Below are 21,315 nucleotides of genomic sequence, written 5' to 3' on the forward strand. Positions count from 1 at the left end.
ATGCTTTTACACACTTAATAGACTACAATTATAGTGTAAACAACTTTTATATGCACTGGGAAACCAAAAAATTCATTTGACTCTTTATTGCAGCATTCACTTTAATGCAGTAGTCTGGAACTGAACCCACAATATCTCTGAGGTATGCCTATAGAGGATAGTAAAAAAAATTTGAGAATGGAGGTCTTTAAAGCACAAAAGGAAAGTTTTCTTTCTCTGCTTTTATTTTCCTTGCTAAACTTTCACTCTCTTGAGGTAGTTGTAAATAGTTTGATATGTAGCCCATCAAAAAATGAAATTATACTGCATATACTATTCTTCACCAAAAACTGATTGGTTCCATCATAGTGGGAATTTCACTTTTTTTAATGGCTGCATTCTGTTGTATGGTGGTGTCATAACTTATTTGCTCATTCTTTGATGGGCATTGGGGTTATCACTAGTTGTTTGCTGTTAGAAATAGTTCTGTGATTAATTTTAGTACATACGTCCTTGTTTATTTATTTGGGCAAATAATTCTTTTGGACAGATTCCTGAGTCAGCTTATGTATATGTAAATTTTGTTATATATACTTCCAAATAGTCCTTCAAAACAGCTCTACTAATGTATGTGCTCACAATAATGTGTTTGAAGATATTCATTTACTTTTGCAGAGCATTGATTTTTTTATATTGAAATATTTCAAACTCAGAAGGTATAAGGAAAAGTATAATAAATGCCTATATTCCCACCACCCACCTTAACAAAACATTAGAAATGCACTTGTAACCATAGTGCCCCCTCCCCTTCCAAACATAACATTTTTACACTCATGAATATGTATGTATTTATAAACAATACAATATATAGCCATAATATGTTATGTAAGGTAGTTAGCATGGTTCCTGATAACCCCACCTCCTGATTTACATTCTATATAGTTTCCTTCCACACTAAATAGAACTGACTTGTGGAATAATTAGGTTATTGCAAAAATGAAAGAGTGTGACTTATGATACAAGGTCATATAAGTTATTACATCTTCTGTTTTGCTCATTTGTTCTGGGGGAAGCCAGCTGCCACGTTGTGAGGATACTCATCAGCTTTCTAGAGAGGTTCTCATGTGAGGAACTGAAGCCTTCTGCCAATAACCATGTGCAGGAGACATCTTGAAGCAGATCTTCCAGCCGCAGTCAAACCTTCAAAGATGATAGCACTGGCCAAGATCTTGTCTGCAACTTTATGATAGATCCTGAATAGGATCACTCAGTTAAACTATAGCTTAATTCCTGACGCGCAGAAACTGTGAGATAATATTTGGTGTATTAAGCTACTAGATTTGAGGGTAACAGATGAAAGATGTGGGAATCTTGGTCCCATCCTTGTGAATTATTTTCAAGGGAGACCAGGAGAATGAGTGTATGGTACTTTTTAGACCTAGGTGGGAAATCCTAGAACACTAATGGGGATTCAGATGTTGGGTGGCCAGAAAGAATGACAGTATAGTTGACCCTTCCACAACATGGGGGCTACGGAGTGCGGAACCCCTGCACTGTTGAAAATCCATGTATTACTTTTGACTCCCCAAAAACTTAACTACTGATAGCCTAATGTTGACTGGAGGAAGCCTTACTGTTAACATAAACAGTTGATTAACATATTTTGTATGTTATATATATTATATACTACATAAAGTAAGCTGGATAAAAGATGAGATTAAGAAAGTCATAAGAGAAAATACATATATCGTACTGTATTGTAAAAAGTGTGTATAAAGTGCACCCACAAATCTGAGTTGTTAAAGGGTCAATTGTAAATGGATTTTTGCTTGCACAGGGAGTGGGAGGTTTGGCACCCCTAGCCCCTGTGTTGCTCAGGGGTCAACTGTATATACTTTTTTGTGGCATTTGTCATATTGTATTGTAATTGTTTCCATGTTTGTCTCCTCACACTCCATTAGTGATGAGGTACTTGAGGATAGGACAGGACAGGAGCTGTGTGTCTTACTCATCATCCTGCACAATGCCTGCCCCTTACTTACCCTTACTAAGTATTTGTTGAGTGAAATTGATAGAGTTGTATTGGAAGTAAAGAACTTAGAGGGAATATTAAATTCCTGAAGCTGAGGTAGCCAGATTTTTGAGTCATTGTCAGATAGCATGTAAGGACCACCTTGTTTCTTCTGAAAAGTAGTTATGGTCAGCTTCTGAACTCCTACTGCTACTTTGGCTGTAGGGGTTTGGCACTGATTTTGAAGTCATGCTATTTGGCTGCTTTTTTTTTTTTTTTTTTTTTTTTTTTAAGAGAGGGAGAGAGAGGGTGAGGGAGGGACAGAGGGAGAAGGAGAGAGAATCTTAAGCAGGCTCCATGCAGAGCCCCATGTACAGTCCATTATCACAGTCCTAAGATCACGATCTGAGCCGAAATCAAGAGTCTGTCCTGGGGCGCCTGGGTGGCTCAGTTGGTTAAGCAGCTGCCTTCAGCTCAGGTCATGATCCCAGGGTCCTGGGATGGAGGCCCACATCAGGCTCCATGCTCAGCAGGGAGCCTGCTTCTCCGTCTCCCTCTGCTGCTGCCCCTGCTTGTGCTCTCTCTCTCTCTCTGTCAAATCAATCAATCAATCAATCAATCAGTCTTTTTTTAAAAAAAAAAAAGAGTCTGTCCCTTAACCGAGGCACCTAGGCACTGTGATATTTGACTTCTACTTTGCTGTTGTTCTTTGGAGCTTGGGTTAGAGAATGTTATCTGTAGATTTTAATTTTAGATTCCTAGGGATATTAACTAAATCCAATTTTTTCTTTTCATTTTTCAAAATATGAAAGAATTATAAAAGACTTGTAACCCTTTTAATTGAGGACTTCACTGGTGTATGTACAGGAGGCATTACTTACCCACATCCTAATGGATTATTTTTGTTTTTGAATTATGGAAAGGTAATATATTACCAGCAAGAGGGTATTATATCTAATTTTAGAATATCTGGGTTTGAGTCTTTTAGTATTTATTAGTAAGTGTGAGCCTCTCTGAACTCATTTTCTTTTTATTTTTTATTTTATTTATTTTATTCTTTTTTAAAGATTTTATTTATTTATTTGACAGAGACACAGCGAGAGAGGGAACACGAACAGGGGGAATGGGAGAGGGAGAAGCAGGCTTTCCGCGGAGCAGGGAGCCCGATGTGGGGCTGGATCCCAGGACCCTGGGACCATGACCTGAGCCGAAGGAAGACGCTTAACGACTGAGCCATCCAGGCGCCCCTGAACTCATTTTATATTTGGAAAAATTCTTGATTCCGTTCCATCAACTCCAGCATCCCCTGCCAGATAACAACAGAATGCTAGTTCCTTCAGTCACAGAAATTGCACAACTGGTTGCTCAAGTGGGAGTAGATTACACTCATGATTTTTCTTTCTCCCTCATTCGCTACATTCACTTAATCAAAAAGTTAATTTGTTTTGACTTTCTTGCATGCATCTATTTTCTTTTTCTCTCCTGCCCCCACCATAGCCTAAACCTTTATTTCTCACCTTGACTTCTATAAGTCCTCTGCCTAGTCTCCCTACTTCTGCTTTTATTCTCTGTAATTTGTTGTTTAAAGAGAAGAGTACTCTTTTATTTTATTTTATTTTTGTCAGAGAGAGAGAGAGAGAGAGCGATTGAGAGAGAGCACTCAGGCAGGGGGAGCTGCAGGCAGAGGGAGAAGCAAGCTCCCTGCTGAGCAAGGAGCCCAATGCAGGCCTTGATCCAGGACCCTGGGATCATGACCTGAGCCGAAGGCAGACGCTTAACCGACTGAGCCACCCAGGTGTCCCAGAGTACTCTTTTTTATAAAACAGAAAAGATTAAATTTTTCTTTGCATGTTTAAAACCCTCGTGACTTCCATTTGTACTCCAAACAGATTCCATATTTCTTTCCTGTAAGACCCTTATGATGGGGCATCGGTTGACTTTTCATCTTTCTACATTTCCCTTTAAATTACTATGTATTAGCCATTATGGTCTCCTCTTAGTTTTTCTAACCTGTGTTGTTCAATATGGAGGCCACTAGCCACATGTAACTATTGTACATTTGAACTGTAGCTAGTCTGAATTGAGATGTGCTATAAGTGTAAAATATACACTGAATTTCAGACTTAGTATTAAAGAAAGAACGTAAAATGTTTTATTAAATATTATCTGTTGAAATAATGTTTTGGATATGTTTGCGTTAAATAAGAAATATAACTTCACTTTCTTTTTCTAAAGTATAGCTTCTAGAAAATATAAAATAACTAATGTGGTTTGTATTTGTGGTTCACCTTGTATTTGTATTGGGCAGCCCTTCTCTAACCCACCAAGCTTTTAAATTCCTCATGGCCTTTGTACATGCCAGCCCCCCGCCCCCCCGCCCCCCCACCCCCCCTTTTTTTGCCTAGCTCTTTGCACAGCTGACTGCTTCTTGCTCATCTTCTAGATCTTAAGTTGAATATTGCCTCTTGAGAAAGACAGTCCTTAACCACTCTATCAGATTAAGTTACTGTTGGTTGCCCTTAGGTCATATATCTTTCTCTGCATTTGTTCAGTCTTTTACTTTTTAACTAGCTCCCTGAGAAAGAACATGTCTATTTTGTATATGACTATATGTTCCTATGTATTCAACACCCAGTAAAGTACTCTTTCAGAGTAGGTTCTGAATAAATAAATACTTGTCAAATGAGTAACACTGGACTGTCTTCTTCTCAGATCTGTTTTAAGGATCAACTATGTGAAACTATTTTATAAACTATAAAGGGTTGTACCAATTTTGTTTATATGCAGAAAAGCTGAAGAAATTGGTTGTATATGCCTGGAAATTAAGATTTAATTGGATGAAGCAAAATCTGTGAATTTAGCCTGCATTTCAGTGTGTTCTTAAACTTTGCATCTAATAGTTTGACACACTACTCATGTATTATATCACCTAGAGTTTTGAAAGTTGTCATGTTTTGTAAATAATCTTTAAAAAGCATTACCTCTATTCCTTTCCTTCAGTTTTTTTCTATACTATTCCTTTTTTTTTGTAGGGATAGTTAGGTATTTTAAATAGTATCAGACTTCAGAAGTAACAGGTGCTAAAATACTTGTAAATGAACCCGTTCCTTCAGTTTTGGCAGTATATTTTTCTTGGCAATTCCTTAATGTCCTGAGGTTATCAGAATACGGCTCATTATGCTAGTCAGTATTCAGGTATCTCTTGCTTAAGTTATGAGTGAAGTTCTTTAAGAAATTACCTCTATAGGAAGGATGCTTGTCACAAAGATCAGTTTTGATTTTTATTTTTCCTTCAGTAGTTACACAGCTGTGCATCTGTATATAAGAAAACAAAGGGTGTGGGGCGCCTGGGTGGCTCAATCGGTTAAGCAGCTGCCTTCGGCTCAGGTCATGATCCTGGGGTCTTGGGATGGAGCCCCATGTCTGGCTCCCTGCTCAGCGGAGAGCCTGCTTCTCCCTCTCCCTCCGCCTGCCACTCTGCCTACTTGTGTTCTTTCTCTATCTCTGTCAAATCAATAAATAAAATCTTAAAAAAAAAAAAAAAAAACAAAGGGTGAGGGCAACCCTCTTGGGTCCCCTCCCTCTTCGGGAGCTTCATGCTGTCGCTTTACTATCACTCAGTAAACTTTGTTTTGCTGTCGGACCCCTCCCCCCCCAAATAAAAAGAAAACAAAGGGTGACTAACATAGTTGGTAATATACTGATCATGAGACCATCAATAACAACAGGTCTGGAGGAGGAGTAGGAAGATAATTCTTTGTAAACTGTTAGAGATGGGGACAAGAAACAAGCAAGATTCCAAATATAATTTTGAAATGTATAGTTCTAGTTTACATCTCTGAAGAAGCTTAGGAGATCTGTTAGGAGCACGTGGATGGGCCTTTTTAATGGTAATCCTAGTAGTAATAATAGTAGTAGTAGTAGCAGCAGCAGCAGCAGAAGCAGTAGAGGTAGTCGTAATGTAATAATGGCAAACGTTTGAGTGCTTACTATGCTAGGTAGTGTTCTAAGTGTCATAAAATGTTTAATTTTCATGCAAAGCATAGGGGATTGATAGGCTTTTTTTTTTTAAGATTTTATTCATTTGAGTGAGTGAGAGAGAGAGAGAGAGAGAGAGAGAGAGTGCGTGCGTACCCCCGGGGGGTGGGGGGGGTGGGCTCTATCCCAGGACCCTGGGATCTTGATCTGAGCCAAGGCAGACACTTAACCCATTGAGCCACCCAGGCACCCCAATTGATATGCTTATTAATCCACTTTTTTCAGATGAGGGATTGAGGCGTCAGTTTGTTAAATAAATTGCCTAAGGTCACACAGCTAGTAAGTGGTAGAGATGACTAGAACCTGGTATGGAGTTCATATTGATCCAGCCTAGAATAAAAAAAAGAAGTGGCCAAAGATAGATTTGTGGAGGACAGTATCTGATAAAGCATAGAAAGGATCCAACAAAGAAGATTCCTGAGAAATAGAAGGAAAACCCTAAGAACATGTTAGAAAAGCCAGGAGAAGAGAATAAGAGAAGAAAAAATGATAGTAGGAAAATAGCTGCATTTGAATGCTAGGTATATGCCAAGTACTTTGTGTACATTTTATTATTATTATCTCTATTTTACAAATAAGAAGCTGAGGCTTAATATCAGCAGTAATTAGAGATGCTGGAGTTAAACCAGGTCTCTAATGTGAAAGCCCAGTGCTCAACCACTGAGGGGTCCTGCATGGTAACAATATCAAGTAAGGCTGTGTGAGATGAGCACTTGTGGAAAGTAGTGATTAAATTGGGAGGAAAGGTAGAATCAGAAAGCCAGCCCAAGAAATATAATAGTTGAATAATAAGAATTTAAGAAAGAGGAAATCTAAGGAGTATATCATCAAAGAAATAAATCAGGAAAACTTCCCAGAACTGAAGGACATGAGTTTCTAAGTTAAAAGAGCCCATCAAAGTGCTAACTAAAATAAAATAAAAAGATATTTGCATCAAGGCATTTCATTGCAAACTTTAACAATTAAGGGACCAAAGAGAAGAGGGAGAATTTCCCGGAGGTGAAGGGAAATAGGATAATTAACATAATTAGAGTGGTTTCAGACTCAACAAAAATAATGGAAGGTAAAAGACAACTGGAGGCAATATCTTCAAAAATTGGGGAAAATTGTTCCTCATTTGGTTTATAATGCAGCCAGATTTTCAAGTGTTACAGTAGAATACAGATATTTTCACATAGGCAGTGTCTTAAATTTACCTTTCAGGAAACTGTGAGAGGAGGTATCCCACCAAAATGAGAGAATGTATCAAGAAAAAGAAAGACAAGGGTTTTAGGAAACATTATCCGACCCAAAGAGAGGTGAAGGAAATACCTGGAACACAGTGAAGGGAGACCCCCAGGTGACAGTTGAGCACCAGGAGCAGACAGCAACCAGTCCAGAGGGGAGCAGATCAGAGGGTTTTGAAGTGGGCATGTTCAAAAACACAAATTTGATTAGAGATGAAGAGGGTTGTCAAGGACTCCCTGCATTGTAATCTGCTCTGTTATTTTATGGAGAAATTTTTTCATACCTAAATTTTTAAAAGCTTCCTTGATATATAATTCACATACTATACAATTTCCCATGTAAAGTATACAAGTCAGTGGTTTTTCATTACCTCAAAAAGAAACCTTGAACCCTTTATAGCTCCCTGTCCCTCCACTTCCACAGTCCTAAGCAATCAGTAATCAACTTTTTGTCTATAGATAATGCCTATTCTGGACATTTCTTATAAATGGAATCATATGTGGTATTTCGTGACTGGCTTCTTTGACTTAGCATAACGTTTTCAAGATTATCCATGTTAAAGAATGTGTCAGTACTGCATTCCTTTTTATAGCTGTGACCCAAGTTTTTAAAATGTAAATTTAATTACAAACTGCTTTGCCATTGAACTAAGCTCTTTTGTATATCTTTACTGAAATGTTTCTACTTTATTTTAGTCTCGTAGTGAAAATATAGATATTTATAATAAAGTCTTCAAATTATATCCTGTATCACTCAGGAAACAAGATTTTTTTTTTTTAATTTTATTTATTTGTCAGAGGGAAAGGGCACAAGTAGGCAAAGCAGCAGGCAGAGGGAGAGGGAGAAGCAGGCTCCCCACTGAGCAGAGAGCCCCATGTGGGGCTTGATCCCAGGACCCTGGGATCGTGACCTGAGTCGAAGGCAGACACTTAACTGACTGAGCCACCCACATGCCCCCCAAAATAAGATTCTTACTTAAGAAAATAGCCTACTTGTTAAACAAAAGGCTACTTGTTAAACAGCCTACTTGTTAAACAAAAGGCTTCCTTGAAATTCTTATTTCTTGGCATTGCTTTAGCATGCTAATCAAAATGCCATTTTAATAGCAGTGGAAAAGTAATGATGTGGTTTAAATGCATTTGACTCTGAGCCACAAATCAATGATAAATTTTCCTAACTGAATTAAATGCTGTTCTCTCAGGCCTCTGAAGCATAAATCTACTTCTCTGGTTCTAATGTCTACTTATATTTTCTTAGTGTACTGTCTTGTATCTACTTTTATCACCCTACAGGTATGTAAAAAGATGTTGTTTCTCAACTGTGTCAGCCCTCGATCCCCTCAAAAACAAGTTCAGAATGATGTCTTTACTAATAATTTATACTTTAATTTCGTGGTTTCATTTCATTTCAAGTATTGTTAAATATTTTAATTTTGTGAGATAATATATTGTTCCAGGTACTATAGCTGTATAATAAACCACCATAAAACTTAATGGCTTAAAATAATTGCTTTAGTATGTCCATGGTTTCTGTGGGTCAGGAATTTGGACAGAGCATTAGGAGAAGGGCTTGTCTCTGCTTCAAAATGCCTGTGAAGCAGAGAAGCTGGGAAGACTCAGAGGCTGAGGTTGATTCTTCATCTGGGGTCTAGAATCATTTGATGGTGTATTCACATTCCTGTCCAGTGGCTGATACTGGGACCCCCGCTATTAGCCAGAATGCCTGTACTTGACTTCTCCTTGTGGTCCCTGTGTGGGCTAGTTTAGGTTTCTCAACACCTTGGTGGCTGGGTTCCAAAAGTGAGTCTTAGTAATCATTTTTGATATACATTATTGGTTGAGGCAGTTAAAAATCAATCCAAGGAGGTCCAAACCAAGACACGTAATACTGAAAATGGCAAAAAGTAATGATAGATTTAAAATTTGCAAAAGAAAACAGTTACATACAAGGGAAACCCCATAATACTATCAGCAGATTTTTCAGGAAAAACTTTGCAAGCCAGATGGAAGTGCCTCGATATATTCAAAGTGCTGAAAGGAAGGGGCACCTGGGTGGCTCAGTCATTCGTTAAGCGTCTGCCTTCGGCTCAGGTCATGATCCCAGGGTCCTAGGATCGAGCCCTGAGCCCTGCATCGGGCTCCCTGCTCAGCAGGAAGCCTGCTTCTCCCTCTCCTACCCCCCTGCTTGTGTTCCTTCTCTCGCTTTGTCTCCCTCTGTCAAATAAACAATCTTTAAAAAAAATAATATGTATTGAAATTAAAAAAAACCCAGTCTGATTAAAAAAAAAAAGTGCTGAAAGGAGAAAATCTGCAGCCAAGAATACTCTATCCAGCAAAGCTATCATTTAGAATAGAAGGAGAGATCAGGAGTTTCCCAAACAAAAGCTAAGGGAGTTCCTGACCACTAAACCAGCTGTACAAGAAATGTTAAACGGGACTCTCTGAGTGGAAAGGAAAGACCATAAGTAAGTAAGAAAAGTAGGAAGCACAAAAGCAGTAAAGATAAGTATATCTGTAAAAATCAGTCAAGGGATTCACAAAATGAAAGTATGACACCATATACCTAAAACGTGGGGGTTGGGAGGGAGAAGAGTAAAGAATGGGTTCAAACTTAAGTGATCATCAACTTAATATAGACTGCTATATGCAGAAGATGTTATATACAAACTGAATGGTAACCACAAATTAAAAACCAGTATTAGGTATGAAAAAAAAGAAGAGAAAGGAACCCAAGTATATCACTAAAGAAAGCCAACTAATCACGAGAGAAGAGAGCAAGGGAAGAGAGGAACAGAGAACTACAAAAAACAACCATAAAGCAAGTAACAAAATGGCAATAAATACATAGCTATCAATTATTACTCTGAATGTAAATGGACTTAATGCTCTAATCAAAAGATACAGGGTGATGGAATGGATTAAAGAAAAAAAACAAAGACCAGTATAACAGATAAATGAAACCAGGAGCTAGTTCTTTGAACAAAACTGATAAGCCTTTAGCTGGATTCATTAAAAAAAAAAAAGACATCAGAAATGAAAGAGAAGAAATAACTGATACCACAGAAATAGAAAGGATTATAAGAAAATATTATGAAAAATTATATGCCAACATATTGGACAATCTAGAAGAAATGGATACATTTCTAGAAACCTACAACCTCCCAAAACTGAATCAGGAAGAAATAGAAAGTTTGAATAGACTCAGTGTGGAGCTTGAACTTACAACCCTGAGGTAAAGAGTTCCACGCTCTTCTAACTGAGCCAGGCAGGCACCCCCCACTCATCACTTTTTTTTAGTCTAGTCCTGGAAGTCGTAGCTGCAGCATCAGACATGAAAAAAGGAATAAAAGGCATTCAAATTGGTAAGGAAGAAGTAAAACTGTCACTATTTGCATATGACATGATATATAGAAAACCCTAAAGATTCCACCAAAAAACTACCAGAACTGATAAGTAAATTCAGTAAGGTTACAGAATATAAGATCAATATTCAGAAATCCTTTGCATTTCTGTACACGAATAATGAAGCAGCAGAAAGAGAAATTAGGAAAACAATCCATTTATAATTGTACCAATAATAGTAAAATACTTAGGAATAAATTTAACCAAGGAGATGAACAACCTGTACTCTGAGAACTATAAAACATTGATGAAAGAAATTGAAGATGAGATACATGGAAAGACATTCCATACTCACGAATTGGAAGATACTGATAAATGTCCATATTACCCAAAGCAATCTACAGATACAGTGCAATCTCTTGTCAAGGTCCCAACAGCATTTTTCACAGAACTAGAATAAACAGTCTTAAAATTTGGAACCACAAAAGACCCCAAATAGCCACAGCAGTCTTGAAAAAGAAAAAGCTAGACATGTCACAATCCCGGATTTTAAGATATACTACAAAGTTATAGTAATCAAAATAGTATGGTATTGGCACAAAATATAGACACATAGGACAATGGAACAGAATAGAGAGCCCAGAGATAAACCCATGATTTATGTGGTCAATTAATCCATGACAAAGGAGGCAAGAATATGTGTTAAGAAAAAGTCTCTTCAGCAAATAATGTTGGGAAAACTAGACAGCTATATGGAAAAGAATGAAACTGGACCACTTTCTTACAACATACACAAAAATAGAAGTAAGGATCTAAATGTGAGACCTAAAACCATAAAAATCCTAGAAGAGAGCACAGGCAGTAATTTCTCTGACATTGGCTGTAGCAGTATTTTTCTAGATATGTCTCCTGAGGCAAGGGAACAAAAGCAAAAATAAACTATTGGGATTATATAAAAATAAAAACTTCTGCACTGCAAAGGAACCAAACACCAAAACTAAAAGACAACTGACAGAATGGGAGAAGATATTTGCAAATGACATATCCAATAAAGGGTTAATATCCAAAGTATATAAAGAACTTACACAACTTACCACCCAAATAACATGTAATAGAATTAAAAATGAGCAGAAGACATGAACAGACATTTCTCCAAGGAAGACATACAGATGGCCAACAGACAAATTGAAAGGTGCTCAACATCACCCATCATCAGGGAAATGCAAATCAAAACCACACTGAGATTTTACCTCATACCTGTCAGAGTGGCTAACATCAAAAACACAAAAAACAAGTGTTAGCAAGGATGTGGAGAAAAAGAACGCTCTTGCAGTATGGATGGAAATGCAAACTTGTGTAGCCACTATGGAAAACAGTATGAAGGTTCCTCAAAAAATTAGAATTCCCATATGATCCAGTAATTGCACTAAAGAATACGAAAACACTACCTGAAAAGGATATATGTACCCTTGTGTTGATTGTAGCATTATTTATAATAGACAAATTATGGAAGCAGCCCAAGTGTCCATTGATAGATGAATGGATAAAGTAGAGGTGATTTATATATATATATGTATATATATATATTTACATATATTATGTAATTAATATAAAAATGTAAAATGTAAATCACATAAATTACATGTATACACACATATTTACATAATATTACATATATATATAATATTATTCAGCCATAAAAAGAAAACTTGCCATTTGCAACAACATGGATGGAGCTAGAGAGTATAATGCTAAGCAAAATAACTCAGAGAAAGACAAATACCATATGATTTCACTCATATATGGAATTTAAGAAACAAACAGGAAAAAAGGGAGACAACAAAAAACAGACTTTTTTTTTTTTTTTAAGTAGGGTTCTGTGCCCAACATGGGGCTTGAACTCATGACCCTGAGATTGAGTGTTGCATGCTTTACTGAGTGAACCAGCCGACACCCGCAAAAAACAGACTCTTAACTGTAGAGAACAAACTGATAGTTACCAGAGGGGAGATGGTTGAGAGGTGGGTGAAACAGGTAAAGGGGATTAAGAGTACACTTGTCTTGATAAGCACTAATATAAAGAATTGTTAAATCACTATATTGTACACCTGAAACTAATATAGCACTATGTGTTAACTACACTGGAATTAAAACAAAATTAAAAATTAAAAAAGAAAAATAGTCATTTTTGGGAGTTAAAACCATCCTTATAACTTACTATAAAATACAGAGCAATAGAGGAACCATGATTGTTTTTCAAAGGAGATCCTATTCAAATATTGTAGTAATATCTAAGATTCCTACTAACCTTTATTATTTTATTAAGATTTTACTTTTTTAGAACAGTTTTAGAATCATAGCAAGATTGAGTGGAAAGTACAGAGATTTCCCATATACTCCCTGCCCCCCAACATGCATTCCCCACCAGAGTGGTACATGTGTTACCAATGATGTACCTACATTGACAGTTATAATCACCCAAAATCCGTAGTTTACATTAGGGTTCACTTTTGGTGTTGGTTGTGCATTGTATGGAGTTGGTCAAATGTGTAATGACACATATCCATCATGATGGTATTACACAGGATATTTTTACTATTCTAAAAATCCTCTGTGCTCTAGGCAGAGGATTCATCTCTCCTGTATTCCCAACCCCTAGCAACTATTGCTCTTTCTACTGTCTCGATTGTTTTGCCTTTTTGGTATGGTTGGAATCATATATTATGTAGTTTCCTGAGGTTGACTAAGCCCTTTTACAGTTGAGATAGTAATTCACATACCATAAATCCATCCACTCATTTAAAGTGTGCAGTTCAGTGGCATTTAGTATATTCACAAGGTTGTGTAACCATCACCACAATCCAAACCCAGAACATTTTTGTCACTCCAAAAAGAAATCCCATGCGCGTTAGCAGTCATTCCCCTAGGTCCTTGAAGCCACTGATATACTTTCTGTCTCTGGATTTGCCTATTCTGGACGTTTTATATAAATGGAGTCCTACAATGTGTGGTCATTTGTGCCTGATTACTAAGCATTTTTTTTTTTGAAAGATTTTATTTATTTGAGAGAGAGTGAAGGTAATAGCGAGAGAGAGCACAAGCAGGGAAGAGAGGGGGAAGTAGACTCTTCGCTGAGCAGGGAGCCCGATGTGGGACCCGATCCCAGGACCCTCAGATCATGACCTGAGCCAAAGGCAGACGCTAAACTGACCGAGCCACCCAGGTGCCCCTGATTACTAAGCATTTTTAATAATGGTTTTAACCTTTTCAAAGTATGTTCATATTTAAAAATAAATGCATAACCTCCCTATGAGGTAGACAGGAACTTTGTGATGTCATTGTCAGATTTACTATGTCTTCATGACCTCAGTTTACCATAGGATGAGGGAAGATTTAGAGGTGAAAGGGTGGAGATTTGGAAAAGTACTGTAGAGTTAAAGGAAAAATAGAACATGTCATGATATATGAAAAATGAATCAGTCCTATGGGATTTCTAGAACTATGAGTATTAAACTTTATTAAAATGCAACTGCAATTAAATACTCTGGTTATATTTCAGTATTTAACATATGAAGATGAGTTAGTGAGCCTTCAGTAGTTCTAGATTGAATCTCATATCAGCTGAATTTCAGCAAAATTGAAAGAATGTCAGGATTGTGCTCTTCGTTATTCCAAACTCTTTAAATGGAAGCCTGTTGCTACAGTGTGCAGAAGGGGTATGATAAATTTCTTTTAATAAATGAAAGCAGATAGTAGGCATCTTTTGCTTTTCCTACAGTTAACTCTAGTAAGGAACTTTTATATAATGGAAATATGAAGTATTAATTTTTGAAAGTTGTAAGCATATCTGAAATTAATGGTATTAATAAGGGGTAACATTTTTCTGTAATTTTATGTGTTAGGTTTTCTATTTACTGTGATTTGGGGATGCAAATTAGTGCCATCTTGATAATTGAATTTGTGGTTGTAATTATGTAGAAAAGATCAATAAGCTATTTTGTGGTCTACTTTGGCTCCTAGTCTTTGGTTCCTTTCTGGCTTTTTGCCCTGAGGAGCTGTGCTGCTGGTCTGTGCATTGGCGAGGACTTCTTTTGCCTGGAAGCCTAAACGATCTGCCCCTTGCTGCTTTTCCTTCGGTCCCTTACTGTAGCCTGCTTGTCTTTCTTGGGGATTCTTCCCTCAACAGTAAGAGTCCCCATATCCCTTTTATACTACTGTTTCCGAGAGAAGTAAATTCTAAAATGAGTTCCTGAAAATGAGAGGTACTGTAAGGTTAATAAAACTTTTGGCCCTTTCAGCACTTATAATCAAATTTTTGTCTTAGAAGTTCCAGCCTCATATTGAGTTGCTTAACTGTGACCTTAGAATCCCTTTTCCACTTTATCCTTTGCTTGTATCAAAGTATCCTGCTGGGTTGAGGTGGAGGAGGTGGGGCAGAGGGATAGAGAGTCATCTATGTCCTGAGGTGAGAAAAAAAGCCTTGGGCAACCCATGAGGAGAATAGTGTTTGCTGAAATAGTCTCGGTGGGATTGTATGCCTTGGTATTTTAATTTCTGTGTGTATGAATTGCTGTATATAACTAAGATTAGCTGAGAGTATGCTGAATCCGAAAATAATTTACAATGCTTTAGCCACTTACCTGTGACATAAAATTTAAGATCTTCTCAAAGCTCATGAAAGCATGTCATAGTTTCTAGCTTTTATATATCTAAGTACTTCACAATCAAGAAGCTCTTTTCATGCTAGTTTTTAGAAAATACAGTCCCTTAAAAAGCCTATTAACACCTTATTTTGTAAACTCATATCATTAAGAATGTTTAGTTTTATATAGGTATTCAAATATGGCTATTATGTTTTTCATTAGTGAAGTGATAATGCCATGTTTGAATATTATTTCTGTATATTTTATTTTTCAGCTGCATTTGTATACATATCTGCTTAGGAGATGGGCATAATTTATGATGACTTTATGGACATATGTGTAATTCACTTTAATCTTAAGAGACAGGTGGGATCTTAAGGGTTTTTTTAAATTCTGGTTGCCCACTTAAAACAGAAAGTTACCTTCAACTTCTGACATTTGGCTCTTCTAGTAGCTGCTTTAGTATAGCCATTGGTGGGGATGTCTACTCTTTCTGGGCATCCCATTCTATTTCTGAATAGTTCCAGCTATGTGAAAATTGTGCCTTGAATCTCTCCCACTCTACTAACTCAACCGTTTATCATAATCTTGTTCCTCTAGAAAAAGTCCCTTTTTTATAAAAATACTCTTTAGCTGTTTGGAGATAGGTATCGTGGGTCTCCTTACATCTTACTTAGGCTAAGCAGCCCCAGTTTTTGTTGAATTATCATGTTACAGCATTTCCCTATCCTCATCACCCAGTGGACATGTTTTAATACCTTTGCTTTCAAATGTTTTTGACTAAAGAATAGATTTTACATCCCAACTAAATATACCCATAAATATATGTACAGGTAGTACATAGTTTTAATGCATATATGTAACTGAAACAACGATTTCATAAGACAGTATATATTTACACTGATATTTTCTGTTCTTTTTCATTTTTAAAAATGCTAGCGTTACGTGTCATATTGATTTTATTACTGCCTGATGGATTTTAGCCTGTAGTTGGAAAATGCTGTTCTCGTTTGTTCATGTTGCAGAACTGAAATATTTTCCAAAAGCCAGGTGTTAGGATAATTGTTGCTAAAGTAGGTTTTACCTTTATCACCTCAAAGAAACTATTGTGATGGTGGCTATTAAGTAAAACTTAATAGGGTTATCATGTTCTTGGTAATGAATGCAATAAAACTAAAATATATTCAACTTTCATTTTTATCCATAGGTGGCGACAGACAAGGTTGCAGAAAAGCTGAGTTCTACTCTCTCATGGGTGAAGAACACAGTATCACATACAGTCAGTCAGATGGCCAGTCAGGTGGCAAGTCCATCTGCCTCGTTACACACTACATCCTCATCTACCACACTATCCACGCCAGCCCTTTCACCATCTTCCCCTTCACAGTTGAGTCCAGACGACTTAGAACTCCTGGCTAAACTGGAGGAACAAAATAGGTGAGTGAGGTTGCTTGGCTTTTCTTTCTCTGTAGTTATATGAGTTCAACCATTCATTTATATATATGTGCCATAATCAAAATTTACTCATATTAAGAATATTTATTTTCTAGTCTTTGGCTCCTTGTTTATGAAAATTACTTAACAAAAGTATTCAAGTCTTTTTTGGAGAAGTTGGTCTTAAAGTTGTACTAAAATTTTCTTCTGGCTCAGATAGCTTTAGAGCTTTGTTTTCTTAATATAGCAAATTCCCTAAATTGTTCCTGAATTTTAGAATTTTTTTAAGGCAAATAGAACTACCATTTCTTTTCTTTTTCTTTTTTTTTTAAGATTTTATTTATTTATTTGAGAGAGAGAGAGAGAATGAGAGACAGAGAGCATGAGAGGGAGGAAGGTCAAAGGGAGAAGCAGACTCCCCGCTAAACAGGGAGCCCGATGTGGGACTCCATCCCAGAACTCCAGGATCATGACCTGAGCCGAAGGCAGCTGCTTAACCAACTGAGCCACCTAGGTGCCATCTTTTTTTTAGATTTTATTTATTTGAGAGAGAGCACCAGCGGGGGGGGTGGGGAGGGGAGAGGGAAGGACAGTGGGAGAAGGAGAAGCAGACTGCCTGCTGAGCTGGGAGCCTGACAAGACATGGGGCTTGATCCTGGGACCTTGGGATCATGACCTGGGCTGAAGGGAGATGCTTAACCAACTGAGCCACCCAGGTGCCCCTAAAACTACCATTTTTTATTTAAACTCTCAAACTAGTCCCCTTTGGTTAATTTGTAAAGTAATTTAATTTAGGATAGATACCTGATTTATGGTTTAGAGTGGGAAATCTCTTCATTCAGTTTATTCATAGAAGGCGAAGTATCCTTCTGTCTTAATGGAAATGAAATAGAATAGTCGTTTGTTGAGAATGTATACTCTGGGCCCTGTGTGCCCTTCACTATATTATTATCAGAAGCTCTTTTGGCCATCAGCTATAAAAGACTTATTGGAAGAGTCCCCTTTTGTGTTCAGTCAAGAAGTATACTACCACTGGCTTTAAGGGTAATAACAGAAACAACTTCTTTTTTTTTTTTTTAAGATTTTTATTTATTTATTTGACAGAGCACAAGCAGTAGGAGCAGCGGGCAGAGGGAGAGGGAGAAGCAGGCTTCCCGCGCAGCAGGGAGCCTGACGCGGGGCTCAATCCCAGGACCCTGGGATCATGACCTGAGCCGAAGGCAGACACTTAACCAACTGAGCTACCCCCGCGCCCCACAGAGACAACTTCTAACAGCTTTTTTCACATATAATTGACATAATAAAGTACACATACTTAAGGTATACAGCTTGATAGGTTTTGACATATGTATATATCTGTGAAATAATCACCAAAGTCAAGAAAATGAACATATTCGTTATCCCCTTCCCCATCCCCAGGCAGCCATTGATCTGCTTTTAGTTACTATAGATTAGTTTGCATTTTCTAGAATTTTATAGAAATGGAATAATACGTATTTTTTTAAACGGAGTATTTTACTCAGAATAATTATTTTGAGATTCATCCATGTTGTAGTGTGTATGAATAGTTCATTTTTAATTGCTTAGTAATATTCTATTGTATGGATATATTGTAGTTCACATTTTGTTATGAAATGCTATGAACATTATTTATGTATACAAACCTTTATATACATAGATGTATGCTTCATTTCTTCTGGGCAGATACCTAGGATTGGAATGGCTGGTTTATATGATAGGTGCACATTTAACTGTCAGACTGTCAAAGGGCCTATACTTTATCACATTCCCACCATCAGTATATGAAATTTTTAGTTCATCTGCATCCTTGCTGATACTTGGTATGGTTAGTCTTTAATCTTAGCCATTCTAACAGGTATTGGTATCTTGTATTTTTAATTTGCATTTTCTAATGGTGTTGAGCATCTTTTCATGTGCTTATTTGTCACTGACGTATCTTCTCTGTTTGAAATTTTTGTGCATTAAAAATTACGTTGTTTGCTTTCTTACCATTGTATTTGAAGAGTTCTTGGTATATTTGGGATATAGTTCTTTATCAGATATATGCTTTTAAAATGTTTTTTCCCCAGTCTGCAGCTTATTATTCTCTTAATAGTATCTTTTGAAGAACATAAGTTTTAAATTTTGATGAAGTCCAATTTGAAATTGTTCTTTTATGGACTGTAATTTTGATGACTCAAGGTCACACAGCTTGACTCATATGTTCTTACAGAAGTTTTATAGTTTTAAGTTTTATGTTTAGGTCTGATCCATTTTGAGTTAGTTTTGTATATGGAGCAAAGTATAGATCAAAATTCATTTTTTGAATATGCATATTTAATTATTCCTATACCATTTGTTGAAAAGGCTATCCTTTCTTCACTTAAGTACTTTTGAGCTTTGGTCAAAAATTAGTGGTTATTGTATGTATAGGCCTATTTCTAGATGTATTCTGTTCCATTGATCTGTTTTCTCTCTTAATGCCAATACAGTACTGTCTTGATTACTGTGACTTTATGTCTTGAAATCAGATAGTGTTAATCCTCCAACTTAGTTCTCCCATTTTGGCTGCTTTTGGAACTTAGCGTTCCCATGTGAATTTTACATCAAGTTCTTAATTTCCACAAAAATACTTCCTAAGATTTTGATTGGAACTATATTGCCTTATGTATCCTGCTGCCTTGCTAAACTTGTTGTTCTGGTAGGTTACGTTGTTGTTTTTAGATTCCATGAGATTTTGTATGTAGATGAGCATGTCATCTGTGAATAAAGCACTTTTACTTCTTCCTTTCCAATCTGGGTGCCTTTATTTCTTTTTCTTACCTTACTGCAACTGGCCAGCACCTCGAGTACAAATTAGAATATAAGTGGTGAACATACATTCTTGTTTTCCTGATCTTAGCGATAAAGCATTAAATATGTTAACTGTAGGTTTTTGTAGATGGCTTTTATCAGATTGAGGAAGTTCCTTTTTCTTCCTTGTTTTCTTAGAGTTTAAAAGAAATAGGTGTTGGATTTTGTCAAATGCTTTTCCTGCATTTATTGAAATGATCATGTGGTATTCCTCTTATAGTTTAATATGGTGAATTACATTGATTTTTGAATGTTAAACCAACTTTGCATTCTGGGGATAAACCCACTTGGTCGTGATATATTGTCTTTATAAAATATTGTTGGATTTGATCTAAAATTGTATTTAGAATTTTTGTATCTATGGTCATAGTGGATATTGATCTGTAGTTGTCTTGGGATTTTTGACATTTTTATGTAATGTCTCTGTCCTCGTATTGTCTTTTCTAATATAAATGTTTGGTGCTGTACATTTATTTTCAAGCCCTGCTTTAGCAATAGCTGTTTAAATTTATTGAGACTTGTTTTATGGCCCTGAATATGGTCTTATTTTGGTAAACATTTTATGTGAATTTGAGAAGAGGGTATATTCAGCTGTTGTTTGGTGGAGTATTCTGTTAATGTTGATCAATTAAATTTGATTGATAATGTTTAAGTCTACTATATCTTTGCTGTTTTCTGTTTACTTGTGATATCAGATATTGACAGAGGAGTACTGAAACCTCCAACTATAATTGTGGATTTGTCTGTTTCTCTTTAAATTCTTTTAGTCTTTGTTTCATGTAATTTGAAGTTGTATTATTAAGTACATAAACATTTGGATTGTTATGCCCTCTGAAATGCCTTTATGCCGGGTAATATTGTTTGCTTAGAAATTGACCTTATAGAATTAATACCTGTTCTTTTGAAACTGTTTCAAAAAATATAAATGGAAGGAAAACTTTCAAACTCTTTCTTTGAGGCCAGTATTACCTTGATCCCAAAACCAGACAAAGACCGCACCAAAAAGGAGAATTATAGACCAATATCACTGATGAACATGGATGCAATAATTCTCACGAAGATACTAGTCGATAGGATCCAACAGTACATTAAAAGGATTATTCACCATAAGCAAGTGGGATTTATCCCTGGGCTGCAAGGCTGGTTCAACATCCGCAGATCAGTCAGTGTGATCCACTACATCAGTAAAAGAAAGGACAAAAGGACAAGAACCACATGATCCTCTCAATAGATGCAGAAAAAGCATTTGACAAAGTACAGGATTCTTTCTTGATTAAAACTCTTCACAGTGTAGGGATAGAGGGAACATTCCTCAATAATCACAAAAGCCATGTACAAAAAGCCCACAGCGGATATCATTCTCAATGGGGAAGAACTAAGAGCTTTTCCTCTAAGGTCAGGAACACGGCAGGGATGTCTTTGTCACCACTGTTGTTCAACATAGTACACAGAAGTCCTAGCCACAGCAATCAGACAACAACAAAAAGAAATAAAAGGCATCCGGATCAGCAAGGAAGAAGTCAAACTCTCACTCTTCACAGATGACATGGTACACTGTGTGGAAAACCCCAAAAGACTCCAACCCCAAATTGCTAGACTCACGCAGGAATTCAGCAACGTGGCAGGATATAAAATCAATGCACAGAAATCAGTTGCATTTCTATACACTAACAATGGAGACAGAAGAAAGAGAAATTAAGGAGTCGATCCCATTTACAGTTGCACCAAAAACCATGAGATACCTAGGAATAAACCTAACCAAAGAGACAAAGGACCTATACTCAGAAAA

At 36.7% G+C, this 21,315-nt stretch overlaps 1 protein-coding gene across 13 annotated transcripts in view; it reads left to right on the forward strand.

The window, feature by feature from the left end:
* The window catches only part of EVI5 (ecotropic viral integration site 5), a 196,548-nt gene that overhangs the window by 18,316 nt on the left and 156,917 nt on the right, over positions 1-21,315 (forward strand). For 12 of the 13 annotated variants that reach the window (XR_003208420.2, XM_025872195.2, XM_025872197.2 and 9 more), the window contains one exon: positions 16,447-16,676. Coding sequence is in view for 12 of the 13 variants with exons in the window: in XM_025872195.2 (XP_025727980.1) it covers positions 16,528-16,676 (149 nt within the window). In the remaining variant the exon portion in view is untranslated. Of the gene's footprint in view, positions 1-13,988; positions 14,313-16,446; positions 16,677-21,315 lie in introns of those variants that run through there. The other variant, XM_073896296.1, reaches the window with a different exon arrangement.

Source organism: Callorhinus ursinus, unplaced genomic scaffold (assembly GCF_003265705.2).
Source record: "Callorhinus ursinus isolate GAN/ISIS: 27379988/994484 unplaced genomic scaffold, GSC_fseal_2.0 scaffold9, whole genome shotgun sequence".
NCBI classification, from domain to species: Eukaryota; Metazoa; Chordata; class Mammalia; order Carnivora; family Otariidae; genus Callorhinus; species Callorhinus ursinus.